At 53.5% G+C, this 20,568-nt stretch overlaps 1 protein-coding gene across 2 annotated transcripts in view; it reads left to right on the plus strand.

The window, feature by feature from the left end:
* Nucleotides 1-20,568, plus strand: part of CACNA1A (calcium voltage-gated channel subunit alpha1 A) — a 200,112-nt gene that overhangs the window by 151,929 nt on the left and 27,615 nt on the right. For both annotated transcript variants that reach the window (XM_037145780.2, XM_037145779.2), the window contains exons 25-30: nt 7,467-7,566; nt 9,238-9,398; nt 11,080-11,217; nt 12,748-12,949; nt 14,016-14,180; nt 16,360-16,470. In XM_037145780.2, the coding sequence (XP_037001675.2) occupies nt 7,467-7,566; nt 9,238-9,398; nt 11,080-11,217; nt 12,748-12,949; nt 14,016-14,180; nt 16,360-16,470 (877 nt within the window). The remainder of the gene's footprint in view (nt 1-7,466; nt 7,567-9,237; nt 9,399-11,079; nt 11,218-12,747; nt 12,950-14,015; nt 14,181-16,359; nt 16,471-20,568) is intronic.

Raw genomic sequence — 20,568 nt, forward strand, 5'->3', positions numbered from 1 at the left:
TAATTATTTATTTGAGTATTAGAGCAATGGAAGACATTGTTTTAAAAGTCAGGGTTTGGCTACACTATCACTAAGATGTTCTGTAGGTGAAAATAATGGTAATAAAAGTAAGCAAAGTAAAATACACAGCAATTAGGGGAATTAGCACAAATAAGACAAGAAGTCAGAGTCCTTAATATAGAAAAAGCCACCACAAATCAATAAGACATTGACCCTTGCGAGGTAAAAATGAACGAAGATTCAAACAGAAATTTTACAGAGTGCTGACAAGTAATAAAAATTTTTAAAAAATCCAATCTCATTGGAGAAATGTAAAATACAAATCAGATACAACTTGTTTCCCATCAATTTAGCACCAGTTTCTTCAGGGAAAACAAATTTTTAAAGATGATATACAGGGTGCGTGAGAGTGCAGTGAAATACACTCCCTCCATCAGCTACCTGAGCAGCTCCTACAGGGCACCAGGTGGGCCCTGAGAATGTTTAAATGTGGGGGAGCCAGACACTTCACGGTGTCAGCCTGGAGTGAAACTTTCTCAAATCCCCTTCCCTCCCCTGCTCCCTCCCTCTCTCCTTCTCTCTGCTTCCTTCCCCTCTGTCTCCCCCTCGCCTCTCTCCTTTGTACTCCTTTTTCTCCATCCCTCCCATTTTCTATCTTTTCTGTATGTTTACTGCTTTCTCTCTCTGTTTTTTTCCTCTCCCCCCTTCTCTCCCTCCCTCCCTTTTCCTCTTTTTCTTTTTCTTTCTCCTTACTCTCTCTTTCTTCCTGTTTTCACTTTCTGTCCGTTTTTCTTGGTCCATTCCACCCACCTGGTGTGTGAGCCTCGGCCGCACCCACCTCCCTCTCCTCCCCTTCACCTCTCTTCCTCCTCCTCCCTCCCCCAACTCTGGGTGCCTCACCCTCTGCCTACCTGAGCACGGCCGGGAGAAGGCGGACTGCCCACCAAGTGCTCTGGCATCCAGAGACCCGGCCCCTCCTTCTCGTGCGTGGGGCGTGGTCTTCATGAGCAGGTGGGGGCAGCTCAGGTGGGCACCCCCCACACTCCCTCACGCCCTCCAGGATGACCTCTGCCTGGCAGCTCTGGGGCTCGTATGGTGGGGGGAAGGGTACTTGCAGGGGACCCTGTCAGTCACATCCATCAGCTCACACACAACCCCCGTGTTGCCAGCCGTGCCCTGGGTGGTGGGTTTGGCCCCCGTGGCCACCAGCGGGTGCGGCCCAGTCGATGCTGCAATGCCTGCTCAGCTCCCCCTGGCCTCCCCCGTCTCTGTCGAAGCTGATGCTTCGGCTCTGAGGAGGGGCTCCTGTTGTCCTGTCCCACCCCCGTCCCTCACTGTGACCCTCACAGCTTGGGGAAGGGGACCTTCAAAGACCCCAAAACAAGCCTCTCAACCGCAGAGCTTTTGCCAGACCCATAATTAGGGTCCACTTTAAGCACACCTGATCTGCAAAGACAAAGTTATTTTTCCATCGACAGCCAATCAGCAGCATGACTGCGCTGCAAAAGAATCTGCCACGGGGAGCAGATTTTTTTTCTAATTTTTGAGTTTTCTTTTTCTGTATAAAGTTATAGAAAGGCATTCTAAATGAGCCTGCAGAAATTTGGCAACATTGTAGAATCAACCTTTTAAACTGGCTTCATGAAGTCACTCCAGGCATAGAGCCAGCTAGTGTATAACCTTGAAAATCCCTATTTAGATTTTTTTTAACTTTAAAGATTTTATTTATTTTTAGAGAGAGGGGAAGGGAGGGAGTAAGAGGGAGAAAAACACTGATGTGTGAGAGATAGAGCGATAGGTTGCCTCTTATGCGCCCACACGTGGGGCCCTGGCCTACAACCCAGGCATGTGCCCTATAGGGAATCGAACTGGTGACCTTTGGTTTGTAGGCCAGCACTCAATCCACTCCAGCCAGGGCTAGATTTTTTTTTTTAATTCTATGCAAGGAAAGGGTCTGGACAGAGATGTAACGCCATCCTGTGAGCCTCAGTGAGCTTGCAGATATCACAGGAAGTGGGGGGAGCCAGATGTTGCCAGTGCAATCTCAACAAGTGCCAGGGACTCTCCTGGGGCTGTGGAAGAGCTGACAATAACAGAAGCACCTTTTACGATGGGCACAGGGATGGGATAGACCTGGAGGCCCCAAACCAGACATGCACCCCCCACCCTACTGCCAAGGACCCATCCGGTGCTGCTGCTCCTCCTCCAGGTCAGGGCTGCAAGACCCCACAGCTGGTTGAGCACCTTGATCAAGCCACTCCTGCATGCCTACAGTGGCAGACTGCCAGGAAGCTAAAGAAGGAGCTCTCAGACTGTCACTTTTTACCCCAGAAAAGCTTTAGAATCTTCCCCTGCTTGCAGGTTGCTGACCTTTTTTGCCTGAGAAGGTCTCTTGCCCTACGAGGACTTGCTTACTGTCTTTTCTGTTACCAGACAGCTGTCAATTAGGCAGGAGTAGAGTGCGCTCAGTGGGTCTCAGCCTGAGCACCCAGCCCCACAGCCCTTTGCTTCTTCTCTATCCTGGGTGCCTGTCACATTACACACAAGGCTGAGGACCCCACACAGGTGCTGGGTTACCCTCATTATTTTAGAAAAAGTTTCCTGCAAATCAAATCTGTCCAGTTTCTCGCTAGATTTGCGAGTCTCTTAGCCCCTCTGTGCCTCAGTTTCCCCCATGAAATTGAGAAAGTCGACTTGGTGATAATGATATAGGCTCCATTTATGTGGTCTTCACAACAGCATAAGTCATGTGGGAAGCTCTTAGTGTTCCCATTTTGTAGATGCGGGAACTGAGTTCTGGGGGGAATGAGTCCAGCGAGATCACGAAGTTGAGTTCTGCTGGCAGGTTCAGGGCCGCTGCCTGTCTCCCGGCCCCGATCACGAAGGCTTTCAGAAGTTGGCACAATCAGACTTGGTGGCCCAGCCAGCCTGCGGTCCTGGAGGGCCCGGCAGGCCCTAGAAATCCAGGGGAAGAGTTGCGTGAGGCTGTTCCCTTCCTTGTTGAAAGGAATCTTGCTGTTCCGGCCTTTGGGGTGGAGGCAAGGATTCTACTCCGGTGCTGTGATTGTGGTCCCGTCTCGGACATGAGAAATAATCCCTGTGGTCCTCCAAGGGATGTGCCGACGCTCTCCTGACAGTTTCCACCCCTCCTGCACCTCGCCCAAGTATCTGTGTGTGTGTGTCCTGCTCCACCCACTGACCATGTGCCATGTCCATGTGACCACCATTAATGCCCCATGTCATGAGCCATCACACGTAACATCATGCTCTGTGCCCACACATCGGGGTGGCCAACTGACATCTCTCAGCAGCTGGCAGATCACAATCCTGCCCTCACTGCCAAGAGTCCATCTGGTGCTGCCACTCCTCCCTAGAGGCCGCCCGGCACAGCTGGTGGAGCACCTTGATCCAGCCACTCCTGCATGCTCAGGAGCTGAGCTGCCAGGAAGCCAAGGAAGGAGCCCTCAGACTGTCCCGTTTTTTATCCCCATTCTCAAAAGCAGCCCTCTCCCCTTGAAGGCATTGTTTTTCTTGCGTGTGATGAAACAGAGAGAAAACTGGAGCGCAAGACGTACACACCTGGGTTTAAATTTCAGTCTGCTGCTTCCCGCCCACGTGGCCTGGGCAGGTCATCTCCCTCCTGGGCCTCAGTGTCCTCGTCAGGAAAATGGGCATAATGGCGTCACCTTCCCGCAGGGAGATGCAGAGACGTTTAGAACAGTCACATATTACTCTTAAAGTCAGCTTATTAAGTAAAAACCACTGTCACTGAATGATCCCCTTAATAATCTGTCGAGGAGAATCCACACAATTCTGCGTGGGCAGTAATTCCCAGACGCTTTGAGAACCACTGAGCTCCTGGGGAAGGGTAGGGGATGGAAAACCCCGTGGGAGCAAGTTTTTTTTAAAACAGCACTCACTTCAAGAGGGGGGCCGGGTGGGAAATTCCGTAGAGCACCTGCTGGCACTGGGACTCCCCCATTCGGCTGGTGGCCGAGTCCACTTTCCCTGAGCCCCAAAGCTTTCCCGGGCCCACATCTTCTCAGAGGGGCTCTTGAGAGTTTCCCTGAATGTTGCCCAGGTTGGAACTCACCACTGACCCTTCTTCATAACTTAGGGGATGAAGCCAAGACCACAGCTCTTGGTCACTGACCATCAGAGTCCCAAAGGCCTGTTTTACTGACGAGGACAGTAATTAGGAGCAGAGCTGGTATTTAAACCCAGGGTTCCCAGCCACAAAGCTCGTAGCCTTCAAGGCCCTCTGAAACCCTCCAGCACCAGAACCTCTGGAGAAAAGCCGTTTCTCCAGCTCTTGGCAGTGACCTTCAGTGGTAACTGGTGACCTTCTGACTGTCCTGCTACTTGGAGATTTGGCTTTCTCGGTGTTCTTGGGCAATGCCAGGGGCTGCCAAGGGCAGGGGACTGAACCAGGGCTTCCAGCTGGAAGGATGGACATCAGCTGGAGCTGTGAGCCCGAGGCAGCCCCTCCTGGTGTGCAGGTGGGGCAGGGGAGCCCGGTCGTGTGTGCGTGTATGTGCGTGTTCTGTGTTCTTCCTTCTGAGGCCGCTTACGATCTGTCTCTCCTTCCGACGCCACCTCGCCAGGAGCAGCGCACGGTAAAGTCTCAGTCTCTCTCTCTCTCTCCCTCCCTCGTCTGTCTCGTTCTCCGTGCCCTGGTGCAGCTGCGTTGGTTCTGGGCCTGTTTCCACGGCCCCGCGTCCTTGCTGTCCTGTCGCTTGCAGTGACCAGAGCCCCCCCTCAGCCTGCTCCCCGAAGAGGAGGCACCCTGAGGGGTCTTGGCCACTGCCTCCCACCATGACCACCATTAACTCAGTTCTTAGAGGAGAACAGAGTGGGTGGGGGGACCCTCCCCGGGGTCTAATTTCAATAAGGCAGTTGATCTGGGTAGTAGATGCCGGAGGAATGACAGCGCCCCTCCCCGATGGAAGAAGGATGGACAATCCAAACAGCTGGACTTGCAGTCTGAGAGGAAACAGGGCCCCCTCCCCCAGGAGTGTTTACACTCTGTGCAGAGTGGTTCCAAAATCTGGTTGTTTTCTGTCAGGGCACCTTGATCAAGCTACACCTGCATTCTCAGATGCCAAACTGCTGGAAACACTTCCCTCAGAGCCCCAGTAAGAGGATTGTTTCTCAGCCTTTCTAGGGAGCATAGTGTCTCCTGAGGAAGAGACCTCTACATTGGCTACGGAGTTGTTTTCAGATGAGTGGATGTACCCCGGGAAGTGTGTTCCCAACCATCAGTCATTCAGCACATCAAGATCTTAGCCAGTTCCACATGCACTTACGCACTTAGATATTCAGATGCTTGACATTTTTTCCTCCAAACAAAAGTCTAAACTTTTGCCAAGAAACTTTATATCATCCCCTTACAACTAGCTTTTTTTATGATTTATTTATTTATTTTTAGAGAGAGGGTAAGAGAGAGAGAAGGAGGAGAGGAACATCAGTGTGTGGTTGCCTCTTGCACACCCCCTACTGGGGACCTGGCCTGCAACCCAGGCATGTGCCCTGACTGGGAATGGAATCGGGACCTTTGGTTTGCAAGCCCGTGCTCAGTCCGCTGAGCCACACCAGCCAGGGCACAACTAGCGTTATTAACATCAGACAGAACCACAGCTGCAGACGCAAATCCAGCTGGAATGAAACAGCTGCATCGCACGTTGTTGCATTCAGGCTGGGCTCCTTGTTCGAAAAGCCGCCTGCGAGCGACAGGAAGGCATTCGTGGACCTAGAGCACAAACTGGAGGCTTTCTCTCTGACCAAAGCAGGAGACCTGAAAGATGCTTGAAGAAGGAACAGCTATTTTTCTGCATGATCCGATTATTTAACTGTGTCCCTGTTCTGTCTGAAATGATCTCAGTGACTCTCCTAAACTGTGTCTCAGACTGTGGGGGCACAGCCTTGAGATAATAATGACTTTGGTTGGAAAGAGAAAACACATGTTCAGGCTGCTGAATCCTGGAGCATAGCTAATGTCCGGTTCTCCTCTTTATTCCCTGAAAAAAAGAACGAGAGAGGGAGCTCTAAAAAAGCAAATGGTGTGGAGGATTGTGTCTGCACCTGGGTGCCCAGACATTCCGTGGCGGGGGTCTCCGGAAGGGCTCTGTCCGAGATGCGGGAGGTAACTGTCGGACGGTGGTTGCTAGGAGGCCGACACCCCTGCCAAAGACCTCTGATCTGAATCCACTCACATGTGTCCTGAGACCGCAGACCAGGTGTTTGCTGGGCGCTGGGACAAAAACCAGGATTAAAGGGGAAATGAACACATAGACGAATAAATCATGGTTTAAGCCTTTGAGAGGTTTTTGTGTCTGAAGCCAAAAGCAAAAACAGAAAGATGAATCCGAAACAGCATTCGGGTCTGGCAGAAGCCAGAGGCAGTCAGGGAGGCCGTCGGATGAAGGGCCATGTACGCCTGTGATGGGGAAGTGCAGGGAGGGCATCTCCAGCAGTGGGGACAGTCTGTGCAAAAGCAGACCGCGGCAGAAGAGTGCCTGGGGTTTGGGGTGTGCAGCAGTCGGTGGGAATGCAAAGGTCCAGGTAAGCTGGGTTAGGTTTCACAGAGCCTGGAATGGCACACTTCGAGGAATCGGATGCTCCAGAAGGATTCTGAGTGGGAGACAGACGTAGTCATTGGCTTTGGCCATTGAGTGCAGCAAAGATGCAGGAAGAGTCAGGGAGTGGAGGGGGAAGTTGGGAGATGGGTAAGGGGGTCCAGCTAAGCCAGGGACAGGTGACGGAGATGTTTTAGAGAGCAACCCTCTGAGGGTGGAGGACAGGAAGTTGCACGTGATCGTGGGTTTCTGGCTTGGGCGACTGGGTGGGTGGTATGTACCATTCACCACAAGCCTCAATGGCCACACCCAATGCCCTCCTCTTGGGGGCCAGAATCCCGGCTGGCTAAGGGTGCCATGGCGCCCCAGGGCCTGCACTGCTAAGCCCCACACCCTGTGCGCGAACCTCCATGCCACGGTCTGACAAAGGTGGGCAGAGAGCCTCTAGAAGAAGAAGGCACCTGACGCTCTGGTTCTTTCCACTCCTGGGGACTCTGGAAATAGCGGTGGGTGGGTGCAGGGATGTGTTGGTTCAAGGGCCGCCTTAAGCATTTCCTGAATCGTGTTGGAAGGGTGAAAAAAATCTTATTTTGTGAAAGCTCGCCAAGGGCCCCTCCAAAGGGAGAACACAGGGGGCAGCCAGCTGCTGGGACCCAGAGAGATGGTGGAGGGACTTCAACACACCCTGACCTAGAGCCACAAAAGGCTGTCTGCAGGCGGGCTCCCAAGCCCAGACGGGGAGCTGGGCCCTTTTCCCCAGCAAGGACGGGCTGTGCCAGGCTCACCCCAGACTCCAAGGGTGGGGGTCCTGCGGACCTGTGGGCCGCCCACCACCCAGCCTGACCTCCGCTCCCTCTCTCCCCTCCTCCCCACCCCAACATCCTTCCACAGTGGCAATAGCAAAGGAAAGGACATCAACACAATCAAATCTCTCCGTGTCCTCCGGGTGCTACGACCTCTTAAGACCATCAAGCGGTTGCCAAAGCTCAAGGTGAGATTGGGGCACGCGGGAGGCCCTGCCGGGTTGCTGTGTACAGTTGAGCAGGTTGCCCACTGCTCAAGAATACTGCGTTGAAAGAGGGGCTGATAACATCATAGCCATCCTGAGAATAGATGGACATGTGTGTATCACCACAAGTTTCCAGCAGATGGCAGTAAAGTGCACCTAACAAAACCTACATATTATGACAATTTTCCATTAGAGGAAATGTCTCCTGCAAGATCGGAATCCCTTTTCCTAATTCACATGGAGGCACCACGTGAATAAAACAGGGTACAACCCTAGTCTGGGAAGCAGTGCACTAGGTTTCTGGTCCCACATAACCTTTGACTTTTCATCCACCTGTTCTAGGCTCCAATCTCCTGTTTCAAAATATGAAACAGCACTGCCCAAAAGTTGATTCCAAAAATGAAGGAATGAAATGAAATGTGGTCATTGGAACACACCTTTTCAATGTTTGCTCCACTTAGGGCTTTATCTCTTATTTAATGTTTCTTTAAATCACTGTTTTGTACTTAAGTGGATCTATTTTAAAAGAAAATGCTATCTCCAGTTTCTCAAATTGGAAAACGAGAACCCACTGCTAGCAGAAATTAAAATTAAATATCCATTTAAAAGGAAAAAGTAAGAAAATGCCATCGAAACCTAGCCAAACACAGCCCGACAAAGGAGTGCAGCCGGGATGCTGTTCTGCCTTGGTTAAAAGGAGAAGTGTCGATGTTTGGCGTTAATTAACATAGTAGCAGCTGAGGAAGACTTTCTTCCTCTTCACTGAAAAGGACTGAAAGAGAATTGGACTGGGGATAACTTTGTTACCACATGACTCAGTGGTCCTTAGTGCTGGGCTCCTACCTCCTACGGGACCTAAGAACACGTCTGCTCTCACCAGGGGTGTGCACCCTGCTCTTGATTTTGGAAGTATTGATATGAATGCCAGTGTGCTGAGGAATGTGAAAAGAGATGCAATTGGGCTGCGTTTGGGATGTGAAAGTGGAATTCCAGCAATATCCAGGTCAATGGTTCTTTGCCATTTCCTGGGTCACAGTCCCCTTTGAAAGCCCCGTGAATGCACACTGTCCCCCTGGGGAAAGCTGGCAGAGTTAGCCTCTAACTCCAGCAGGTTCGGGGATCCTGGATACCCACTCACGGTTAGCACCCAGTGCAGTAAGACACAGAGCGGGGTGGGGTACATTCCGGACCGGGACCCGCACCTTCTCCGGGGGTCGACGGAGGGTTCCATCTTGCCCAGGACAGAATCTCCTGGGCACAGGAAGTCACCTCTCAGGTGCAGAGAGTGCCCCCAGCTGCTCAGCTGACAAAAGGGAGGAGAGCAGAGCTCCAGGTGTTGGGGGACAGGGAGTGGTGTGAGGCAGAGACACAAAAGTAAAGGAAATTACCCCACTGAGGGCCTTCCTTCTCGTCCCAAAGAGAGACTCGGGGCTGTGTCTGCCCTTCCCAGGGCTCGGGGCCAGGCGTTTCAGGTACACAGACTCGGGACTGGGTTGGCCCAGCACGTGCTTCTCAGAACTGCGTGGCCTCAACGTGGCTCATGCCCTGGTCTGTAAAGTGGAGACAGTGACAATGCTCTGGTGTGGTGGGCTGCTGGAGGCGGAGGCCAGGCAGGCCCAGCCCCTCACGCCCTCTCTCAACCCCGCCCATCAGGCTGTGTTTGACTGTGTGGTGAATTCTCTCAAGAACGTCTTCAACATCCTCATTGTCTACATGCTGTTCATGTTCATCTTTGCTGTGGTGGCCGTGCAGCTGTTCAAGGGGAAGTTCTTCCACTGCACCGATGAGTCCAAGGAGTTTGAGAAGGACTGTCGGTGGGTCTCCCCTCTCCCAGGGGCCCCCACTGGGGTGGGTGCAGGGAGCAGAGGCACCAGTCTTGTGTCGGGGGGCTGCCTCAGTGGGCGTGGGGAGTGACCCGATTGCATCCAGCTTGAATCTGGAGCAGAAGGGGAAACCATTTGGGAGTTTAAGTCTCTCCACCAGTTTGGGATGAGCCGTAAACTGGTTGCTTCACTTTTCTGTCACCAGCTTTGTCGAGTGAGGGATGTTAACACACATCCACATTTCCTTATTTGAAGCCTTTACAGGCAGATGTGTTTAAAAATCAGAATATTTTAAGATTGTAGAAAGGTTATAGAGTGCCTGCCCCATAAAGGGACATAACGCCCTCAGCTGTGTGCAGAGAAGCCCTGCCCTGCACTGAAACACAGCATTTCTGGCAGGAGACGTGTAGCTATTTGCACCAACTAGGATAAATAACAAGTGTCAAGAGCCTCAAGTCCAGTTGGGTGAAGTTTTGTTGCCAAACAAAGGAGATCAGAGGTGGGCAAACTTTGTCAAGGGCCAGAGAGTAAGTGTTTGGGCTGTGAGTGGGTCGGGCAGGCTCGGTTTTGACTGTCCGGTGCCGCCACGCAGTTCAAATGCAGCCAGAGACAGTAGGTGATTGAATGGGCGTGGCTGTGTTCTGATAAAAGTCAGTCCTGGAAACTAAAATGTGAATTTTATGTAATTTTTATTTGTCACGAATGATTTGTTTTCAACCATTTAAAAATATAAAGCCCAGGCCAGTGTGGTTCAGTTGGTCAGAGCATCACTGAAAGGTCGCAGGTTCGATTCCCAGTCAGAGCACAAATTCGGGCTACGGGTTTAATGCCTGGTCTGGGCGTGTGTGGAAGGCATCCAACTGACGTTTCTCTCTCTCTTTCTCCCCCTTCCTCTCTCTAAGTGTAAAGAAAAAAATGTCTACCAGTGAAGATTTAAAAAAAAAAACAAAAACTACTCTTAGTTTGTGGGCTGTACAGAAACTGGTCCGTATTTGGTCTGTGTGCTTTAACTTGCCCACCTCTGAGTTAAGTGTTTGGTTTTCAGAAGTTTCTGGACTTTGGAACTGTGGACAAGGGGCTGTGGACCCCAAGTCCCCGCGTTTGGGGCCGCCTGCCCGAGGGGAAGCTCTGAGCTCGGGAAGGCGCTGAGCCTCCCGCGGAGCCCAGGGCTCGTGCACGTCACTGTGGTCGCTGGCGCGGCGACTCACAGCCTACGGTTATTTTGGTCGCTGGTTCCCAGAACTGGGAGGATCCTGGGCATTAGGCGGGAGCCTGGAGCTCAGCTTCGATTCCTGCCCTGAAAAGCACCAGCCATCACCCCGTTTGGCCCAGTGAACCCAGAAATGTTCCTGTCTCGCTCCCTGCTCCTACCGCCCCAAATCTGAGGCTCCCCACTTAAGCCTGGTTTTCTGGTGGGAAGACAGGACTCTGAGTCAGCTCTCCCACTGGAGACCACTGCGACCGCAGGTCACAGGCATCATCTGTGGGTTTGTCTCCATGTGGACAGACGTACCCTCCGGGGAGAAGCGGGTGGGGGTGTGGCTGCTCCTCCAGCTGAGGAGCGGCAGCGTGGGCCGGTGGGCCTATCTTCCCCTCCCCCCGTCTGCAGGAGCCAAACACAAGAGCCCAGAGCCCCTTCCTCCTCCCACTCACGCCCCACTTTCCGTGACAGAGGCAAGTACCTGCTCTATGAGAAGAATGAGGTGAAGGCCCGGGACCGAGAGTGGAAGAAGTATGAGTTCCACTACGACAACGTGCTGTGGGCCCTGCTCACCCTCTTCACCGTGTCCACGGGAGAAGGCTGGCCACAGTAAGTGGCCTGGCCAGAGGCCCGCGGGAGGGGCCTGGGGGCCCCAGGGAGCAGGCGAGGAAAGGGTCTGAGAGCCCAGTGCTGGGACAGCCCCGGAAAGGGGCGGCTTGCTCCTGACTTCCCAAGATGGGGTCCCCTGTAGAGGCCCGAGAGGCTGCCACCAGGCCATCGACCTCCGCCTGCAGCTGGGCGTGTAGGGGCAGGTATCCAGCCCTCGCCCAGATCACCAGGCCCTCAGTGGATGGCGCTGCATCCCCAGAACCTCCCAGAGGGGGCGCTGTTTCTAATTTACTGAAGGCTCTCCGTACACAGGCAGGCACATCCCCGTGACCCTTTCTGTGCTGGAGAACGCAGACCCTCCGGAGGGGCTGTGGACATGCGCCGTCCAAGGCCGACTGTGGGACCACTGTCTCTCAGGGAGAGGGCCGGGCCCGGGGCGAGGAGGGTGGGGCCGAACCGTGTGAGTTTGGGGTCGGACCCTGTCTGCTTAAAAGTCTGAGAGGTTGTTCATCATGGTCTTTGGGGGTGTTCATTCTGATTTATTAGACTATCACAGTAAAATACTAATTGCCCTGATTATTGAGGATTTTGGCCCCGCTGCCCTCACCCTAAGATTCTTGCCCTGGAGGCCTTGGAAATGCCCCATCGACAGCGGGTAGATGCCACAGCACCTCTCCCGCCTCCTCCTCTCAGCGAGCTTGCCCAGCTGCACGTGGCTCCTCTCCCACCCACACACTAAGTACCCACACGCACAGGGCCAGTCAGTGCTAGGCCAGAAGGCACCTTCGAGTGAAAATTTTAAAGATACCCCTTCCTCAACAGACTTCACTTCCATCTGTCAGAAAATCGTTTGCAATATTCTTAATGATTTTGCTCAAATAAGACAGTTTATGGCCACCTGCCAGGAAGTTGTCATCACGAGCGCACAGATCTCGTGTCTACAGCGCGAACGGCAGCACCTCAGACAGCGCCCTGGAGCGGCGCGCAACCTTCGCCCGGACGGAGCAGCTGTCCACGTGTGCGCTCAGGCGCGTCCCCATTGTCCCTGCTGAACTGCCGCCCCCCGCCCCGCGCCTAAACACACACACACACACACACACACACACACACCCGCCTCCATGGCCTCCACTCACTCCCATTTGAAACCAGCGCAAACCTGCTTTCAGATCTCAACTCAGCCACGTCTGAGTGGGGGAATCTCTTCAGCCAGTCACTGTAACTTGCTGAACCTTAGTTTCCTTCTCTGCAAAATGGAGCCAGTAAAAACCTCCCTAAGAGGGATGCTGGGAAAATAAATAAACCGTGGAACATCTTTTCTGGCATGTAACAGGCTCACAGGACGTGGTGGTAAAAGTAACTGACGTTGTTGTTAACACTCCTCACAGACTGAGGAGGTGGGAAAAGTAACCATGGTAACTGAAGTCAGAAAATGGGGGTTACTTTTATTTCTTGTCCATTTTCTCTTAATATGGCTCTCCATTCCTGTTCCCTTGTCCCACCTGCCTCCCGTCCCCACCCTGGCCCTCCAAGGGTTCTCAAGCACTCCGTGGACGCCACCTTCGAGAACCAGGGTCCCAGCCCCGGGTACCGCATGGAGATGTCCATCTTCTATGTCGTCTACTTTGTCGTGTTTCCCTTCTTCTTCGTCAATATCTTTGTGGCCTTGATCATCATCACCTTCCAGGAGCAGGGGGACAAGATGATGGAGGAATACAGCCTGGAGAAAAACGAGGTGCCACTTTCCAGCCGCATCCCCCACCTGAAAATGGGCGCGCCCCACGCCCGCTTCCTCACATACGTGCACACAGAGAAACCCCAGCATTCTCCAGGCAGAACCCAGTCTGCAGGGCAGCCCCTCCTGTGGTTTCCGGAGGAAAGTAACATCAGACAGGTGTATGTAATAGTGTGTTTAGACCAGGTTGTGCTGCAGCAACTAGCATCCCCAGGATCTCCATGCCAGATGGCCATGAAGGGAGTGGTTTCTTGCTTACCTTGCATGTCCAAGTTGCTTTGCTCTATGTCATTGTCACCCTGGTTCTCTCTGAGACACTTCAGATAAAAAAGAAAGTATATATGGCAAACCATCACTCACCTCTTGAGGCTTGTGCCCAGAAGTGACACAAGTCACCTCTGCTCACATTTCTTTAGCCTGAATGAGGCACACGTCCACATGTGATGTCAGTGAAGCAGGGAAGTGCAGTGCCCCCAGGGAGTGTGTTTGTTTGTGAATGACAACTCAGGACACCAGATTGCAGAGACTCCGTCCTTTGTCCTTCCAGCCTCGTCCAGGCGGAGGGTCTAGAATGTGTCCTCTTCTACTCTGTCGGTCCCAAGACATCGTAACTGTGACTCCTCTCTCTCCCCCGCCTCCAGGAGGAGCAGCAAAGTGCACAGTAGGGAAGCAGGGTTAGGCTTCAAAGTGAAACTTTAGTTTAGATTTGGGTTTGGCCCACTTGACAGCTGTACCACCTCAGGCAAGTGGCTTAACCTCTGAGCCTCTATTTTCCTCATCTGCAAAGTGGGGCTATTAATAGTGCCCACTTCCCATGTTTGCTAAGGGGTTCCCATGAGATAATGAGGGACATGTCAGCACCAATTCTGACAGATGGTAACCTCTCAAGGAGCCGTAGCCGTTGGGAGAAGAGAGCCATCGCAGTACGGGCCTCTAAGCTTGTGGGGGCCCAGGGGTCCTGGCTGGAGACAGGACGTGCGGGAGAGCCGGGCCGAGCTGGACGGAGGGTGCTCAGTGCCCGGCCTCTTCCCCTCTGGTGCTCACGCCACTGGTCTCTCTCGCACAGAGGGCCTGCATCGACTTCGCCATCAGCGCCAAACCTCTGACCAGACACATGCCCCAGAACAAGCAGAGCTTCCAGTACCGAATGTGGCAGTTCGTGGTGTCTCCGCCCTTTGAGTACACCATCATGGCCATGATCGCCCTGAACACCATCGTACTCATGATGAAGGTGAGTCCCTGGCCCTGTTACCCAGCCCGCTCCCCGCATCTCTGCCCCTCACGCCTGCAAAATGGAGCCATCTGCTGTGAGTCTTCCAGACGGACCACACTGTTACCACCCAGTCTTTGCTCCAGCTGTCCCTGCTGCCTGACACACGGTTCCCACCACTCTGACTGCTGGCTCCTTCCAGCGTTGCCGCACAGCCCTTCCTACAGGAAGCCTTCCCTGATCTCCCAAGGCGGCCCCAGGCGCCATCTCGGCCAGCACCCTGCGTCATCTCGCAGTCCTCCTGTCAGTGTGGGCTGCCCGACGGTGCCCCCAACAGCCCGCGGGGGCACCGAATCCCTAAGGTTCAGTGAGGGTCTGGCTCGGAGGTAGTAAGGGCCCGTGGTCAGTGTTTGATGAATGAAGTGAGGGAAGAGGCACAGGCACCCTCGGGGCCGCGGAGCCCCTCGGGGGAAAAGGCAGAGCCTCCCAGCTCGCACTGGGGAGACACAGGCCTGGCTTCGAGTCCGGCTCGGCCCTGTTGAGCCTCCCACAGTGGCCCGCACCTTCAGGGCTCAGTTTCCCTGTCAACAAAATGGTGGTGCTGGCAACAGCGCCTTCCACCCCCCGCGGGAGAGAAGGGTCGGAGGAGAAAGTTCGAGCAAAGACGAGCACGTCTCTCCATGGTTCAGAAACACTCCCAAACTGAGCTGCAAAAGTTTGGTGAAAAAGCAGGGCCTGTTTTCCCTAGAAAGCCCTTCTCCATAAGCACGTTCTTTTTTTTTATTGTTATGATGATGGAGAGTTTCAAACAAACGGGGGAGAGCTGGTCCATCTGGGGACCTTGTTGAAGGCAGGGGCTGGCTCGGCGGGTCTGGGCCGGCCTGGGACGCCGCTCTTCCGACCCGCACCCTGCGGCCCAGGCTCCACCGCCTGTCGTCACCCATCTGGAACACTTTGTTACCTTTGTCTCTTTTTCCTCATTTTTTAAAAACTGAAGTGAGCCCTGGCTGGTGTAGCTCCATGGATTGAGCACGGGCCTGTGAAGCAAAGGGTTGCCGGTTCGATTCCCAATCAGGGCACATGCCTGGGTTGCAGGCCAGGTCCCCAGTGGGGGACACATGAGAGGCAACCACACACTGATGTTCCTCTCCTACTTTCTCCTTCCCTTCCCCTCTTTCTAAAATAAATAAATAAATAAATAAAATATTTTTAAAAACTGAGGTGAAATCTATGTAACATAGAACGTACCCTGTGCCTGCTCACTCCCCACTCTCCCTCCCCGCCCCGCCCCGGCCTCGCCAGCCCGCGGCACCTGCCGCGGGCTCTTCTCTGTCTCCTAAGCGTTCTAAACTACACGCACCACGCCATTTCTCCATTAAGGTCTTCAGTGTGCATGTATTTAAAATGAGAACATTTTCCTACAGATTCTTAAGCTTGACGAGATGAGTGATAATTCTCTAAGATCCATATTGAATTGTCCCCAAAATGTCTTTTACAGCAAGCTGTTTTTTGAGCCAAGATCTAAAAGGCCGCACGCGGCCTCCTGTGTTTGTCTGTTCAATCTCTGCCCCTCCCCGTCCGCACCTTCTTTTTTTTTTCCACACTCTCGGCTTTGGGAGGAAACCAGAGAAGCCGAGTGAAAACGGACCCAGCCCTGGGTGCCTGGGTTCCCGGGGTTCCCGCGGCTTCTCCCTCCGTCTGCCGCGCTTCCTGTAACCTGGCAGTTAGGTCTGATTAAGTCGTTTGGTCAAGGATATTTCATAAGGAGTCAGAAGAGCAGTCGCCTCTGGGGCAGGCGCTCACCTGGGAGGGGAGGCAGGGAAACTCTTTGGAAGTGTTGTAGACACGGGTCTGGGGAGGGTGCGGGTGGGAATTAAAAGACAGACCTGGGGGCTGGTTGGCACAGCTCAGCTGGATGGACACTGTCCGGCGAAGGGAAGAGCCACCAGTTCGATTCCCAGTCGGGACGCATATCCAGACTGCGGACCTGGCAGTCCATTGATGTTGCTCTGCCTCTCCTCCTCTCTCTAAAAATAAGTAAATAAAATCTTTGAAAAGAAAAAAGAGAGATCTGGGAAAACAGAGGGCGTCAACTGGGACCCCAAGTGCGAGTCTGGCGCCTGGGCTAAGGCAGCCGCCCAGCCCGCTCCGCAGCCCCCGCCAGCCACTGGGTTCAGCGCCCTTCCTCTTCCTCCTCTAGTTCTACGGAGCCTCCCTGGCTTATGAAAATGCGCTGAGGGTATTCAACATCGTCTTCACCTCCCTCTTCTCTCTGGAGTGTCTGCTGAAAGTCATGGCTTTCGGGATTCTGGTGAGTACAGCCTTGGGGCCGCAGCGGTGGCGGGGAGGCGGCCCGGAGGGGCGCGGGGTGCTGGGCGGCGGTCCGCCCGCCTGGCCCCCGGCCCCCAACCCCAGTGGTGGCTGGAACATCCCTCCAACACCTGCAGACTCCATGTAGACGGTCTCACCGAGTAACACCGGTGGGGCCCGACACGCGTTGACTGTTACTGTGTGCGAGCCACGGGCTCGCTCTGCCGTTCCCCGAAATGACCCAGTGAGTCATCTGTTTTAGGAACAAGGAAACCGAACCCACACGGGCCGAGCCCACGGCCTCCGCACTGTTCTACCTGCAGTGCACAGAGAGAAGTCCACGCTGCAGTGCAGCCCGGCAGGCAGACGCGCACCTACACACCGCAATGAGAGTTTCACGGAGTCGGTGTTGACTCTTATTGGGTGCCCTGAATTCTGAAGCTGTCTATTCTTCCAGATTCCATTCCCTTTTTCTTTCTTTTAAATGCAGCTTAGAACACACTCACTTGATTTCATCTCCCAGTAACGCCAGTGGTCTTAACCTGAGACCACTGTCCCCACGGGGCTCTGTAGACTGGGGGAGGAGGGTCTATGAAATTACATGTGAAAAAAATTACATCTTTATATTCTGCCAGCTGCTAACTGGACTTTAGCATTCCCTTCCACCTTGAAGGCAAGCAACAAACCCCTGCAGTATTAACAATACAATCTGTGTCACCGATAAAATAATCAGACATCTTCCTAGTGCATTACAAAGGTTGCAGGAACCTCAAAATTCAGTTTGCACTCATCATTGCTTCAAAATGCTGGTGGTCATTAAATCTACAGCTAGAATTTATTTAATGTGTTAATGAAGAAGTGCATTCATCATTAGATCACCATTTAAAAATATTTTGATCATCATATTTCTTTTTTTCTAACTTTTTAAAAGATTATATTTATTTATTTTTAGAGAGGGAAACATCAGTGTGTGGTTGCCTCTTGCTCGCCCCCTACTGGGGACCTGGACCGCAACACAGGCATGTTTCCTGACTGGGAATCGAACCTGTGACCCCTTGGTTCTCAGGCTGGCTCTCAATCCAGTGAGCCACACCATCCAGGATTTAATCATCATATTTCAATAGAACAGGTGTCTTTGCAATCCTGGGTATCTTATTTTCTGCACTTATAAAGCTTACCCTCAGAAGGTTCTCCCATATGGTCAAGGAAGGTCACGGCACAAAAAAAAGAAAGAAGTGAAGAAGGCCTGAGCTTAATGAATTAAGTTGGAGTGACCTCAAGAAGGTCCCCAGTGAGTGACCAAGCTAAGACTTGAGGCAGGATGTCTTCTCTCTTGACCCCAGTAGCCTGTTTCTCTTAAGAGAAGGACCCGCAGCTCAGGGTCTCAGCCTAGGCCTCGGGGAGTGGAGCCAGCTCTCACTTGGCGTCCCAAAATGGTAAAGGGCATTGGGTTTGGCACCAGAGAGACCTGGATTTAAGTCACATCCAGGCTCCGTCACCTCACCTGTCCATGGCGAGAAGGGCGCACCTCTGCCTTTCTTCTCAGCAGAGCTCTTGCAAAGCCTAAACACAAACACTGCGTGTCTGGGGGCTGAGACCACAGCCTGGGCGCAGTGAGCGCACGGCGAGTGCTAGAAAGGGTGGCAGTAACGCTCATCACCCCGCCTTTCACCCTCAGCCCAGTGGCTCCCGGCTTCACTACCCAACAGAAGTACTTGGGGAGATTTTTTTAAAATTGAGTCATGCCCAGACCCACCCACAGAGATTCTGATCCGTTTGGTCAGGCGGGAGCCCCTGAATCTGCATTTCTAATGAATGCTGCCAGGGAGCCCAGGGTCCAGCCCAGGCTGTCGGGCCCTGCACCGAGCACCAGCCAGGCAGGGGAAGCAGCCTGAAGACGGGCCAGAGGCACCAAGTCAGCGTTTCCGTCCTGGGAACGCCCCCGGGCCAGGTCACAGAATGCGGATGGGGAAGAGCTTGGGCTCTGACGGAGCCACACCTGGGTGCGAACCCTGCCTCAGCCCCTTTCTGCTGTGTGGCCACAACAGGGCGTTTGGGATCTTTGCTCCTGTGTCCACATCTGCGAAATGAGAGTAGCAGCGGCCCTGCCCAGCGCAGCTGTGGCTGGCGGCTTCCATTCCTCATCAATCTTCAGCCAGTGCTGGGGCTCCATCTTCCCCACCCCTGACGTTCTCACAGGGGCCTGCACAGTCCCTCCCCCTTCAGTTTCGGATGAAGCCCCAAGTTCCCCTGTGAAAGTTAGGCCATAAGGGGAAGCCTTGTCATCCAGGGGCTTGAAGCCTGTGGCTGTGCACCTGGGAAGTTGTCTTCGTTTGGGCTCCCCCGGAAGCAGAACCTGAGACGAGGACTGACTGGAAAAAATTCATCTGAGAGATGACCCCAGGGAACTTGGCAGGGAAGATGGAGAGTTAGGCCGAAGGTACAGTACTGGGTGTCTTAATGAAGCCATTTTCCAGCGGGCAACTGGGTTCCGTTTTGCTGGGAACCTCGAGGAGGCAGCAGAGAGCACATGAGTCTCATTCCAGTCACAGAGGAGGAAGCTGGGGTATTTATCCTCCAGTGCCCATCAGCCATAGTGAAGGGCTGCTCTCAGGGGAGCTGTTAATTCCCCCAGCAAATACGCAGCCTGAGAAAGCCCCTGGGCGGAGTAATGAAGGTACACAGTCAAAATATGAGGGGGTATGAACAGGGTCCCAGCAGTACCTGCTAAAGTACTACAAGTGCCAGTGGAACCTGAATTGCTTTTAGGCAATTGCAAAACAACAATATCCATCTGTTGAGCACCTACTACATACCAAAACCCCGACTCAGACTTTTATCTGATTGCTGTTGTACCCCTATCTCCCAGAAGAGGGCGCCAAGGCCCACAGAGTCCAACCCAGGACGTTTAACTCCACTGTGCTAAAAGAATTTGATCCTGAGAAGCACAGCTCCTAAGCCTGGGCCCATCCCCGCGCGGCAGATGGGCTGCTACTGGGTCAGATGCCCCGGGGAGGAGCTGAGCGCTCAGAACACCCCAGCTTCTGATTTGTGAGGATGCTGGGAAGGCCTGTGTTTAGTGTGAGGCCCAAGGAGCCATGAAGGGAGAGCCATCTAAGCCAGACCCTTAGGTCCAGGCAGCGGTCAGTCCTACTCCGTGTGGGCTCACAGCATGTGGACTATTTCAGTAGTCTAACAACAGTGCGCTGCACCTGTATGTCCCAGTTGAGCCAACACCCAGCCCAGGGATGTACCAATCAGGACATACCAAGTTAACTCCAGAAACAACCTCCTCATCTCAGTTGCTTCAGTCAACAAAGATTTCGTTGACACTCAGCAGGTAGGCTCTTTGCCTGTTGACCCTCAGGGACCCAGATGCGGAGCAGCCCCGCCTGGAATGCTGCCAGGACTCAGAGAGCTCCAGCAGTCCCGCACTGGCCCGGAAGCGACTGGCATTGCCTCTGCCCACCCACTGGAACTATACACACACACACACACGGTCCCATTTATTTGATCACTAGGGAGCCAAGACGAGTGGCTTGGCATGTGCCTAGAAGGCCTCTGCACCCTCGTTACTGTTCCCCTTCTCCAGAGGAAGTAGAAGCCCAGAGACCTTACGCCACTAGGCCCTAGACACACAGCCGGACAGTAGCAGAGCTGGGATGTAAACCTACTGGCCGCTCCCTTTGGGAAGGTGCTATAAACACAGTCCGAATTCAGTAGGGTCCTGAACATAGACTCGGGACTCAAAGTCCCAGTTGGTGTCAAATCCTCACCCTTCACTTCCATGCTGCTTACCTGCCAGGCAGGTGAGCAACTTCACTCTCTGAACTTGTTGCCTCATGTAAAATGGGTGATAATCCTTGCTTCTGAGGGTCTTCTCCCCAGCAGAGCTCAAGAGGGACCTAGAGGCTGGGCCCCCCGGGGCCAGGTGAGCCAATGGCAAGCCTTGAGTTCTGGGTAAGGGGGACTCAGAGGAGCCACCTCAGTAGCATTTTGCTACTTAAATGACCAAGACTGTCCCAGACACTTGAGCGGACAGCCAGCTGTGCCCCGGGCTGGCCATGAAGGGGGCCAGGCATGGAGCCCTGTGTTGGCA

Source organism: Artibeus jamaicensis, unplaced genomic scaffold (genome assembly GCF_021234435.1).
Source record: "Artibeus jamaicensis isolate MK-2021 breed Jamaican fruit bat unplaced genomic scaffold, CSHL_Jam_final contig_3290, whole genome shotgun sequence".
Classification (NCBI taxonomy): Eukaryota; Metazoa; Chordata; class Mammalia; order Chiroptera; family Phyllostomidae; genus Artibeus; species Artibeus jamaicensis.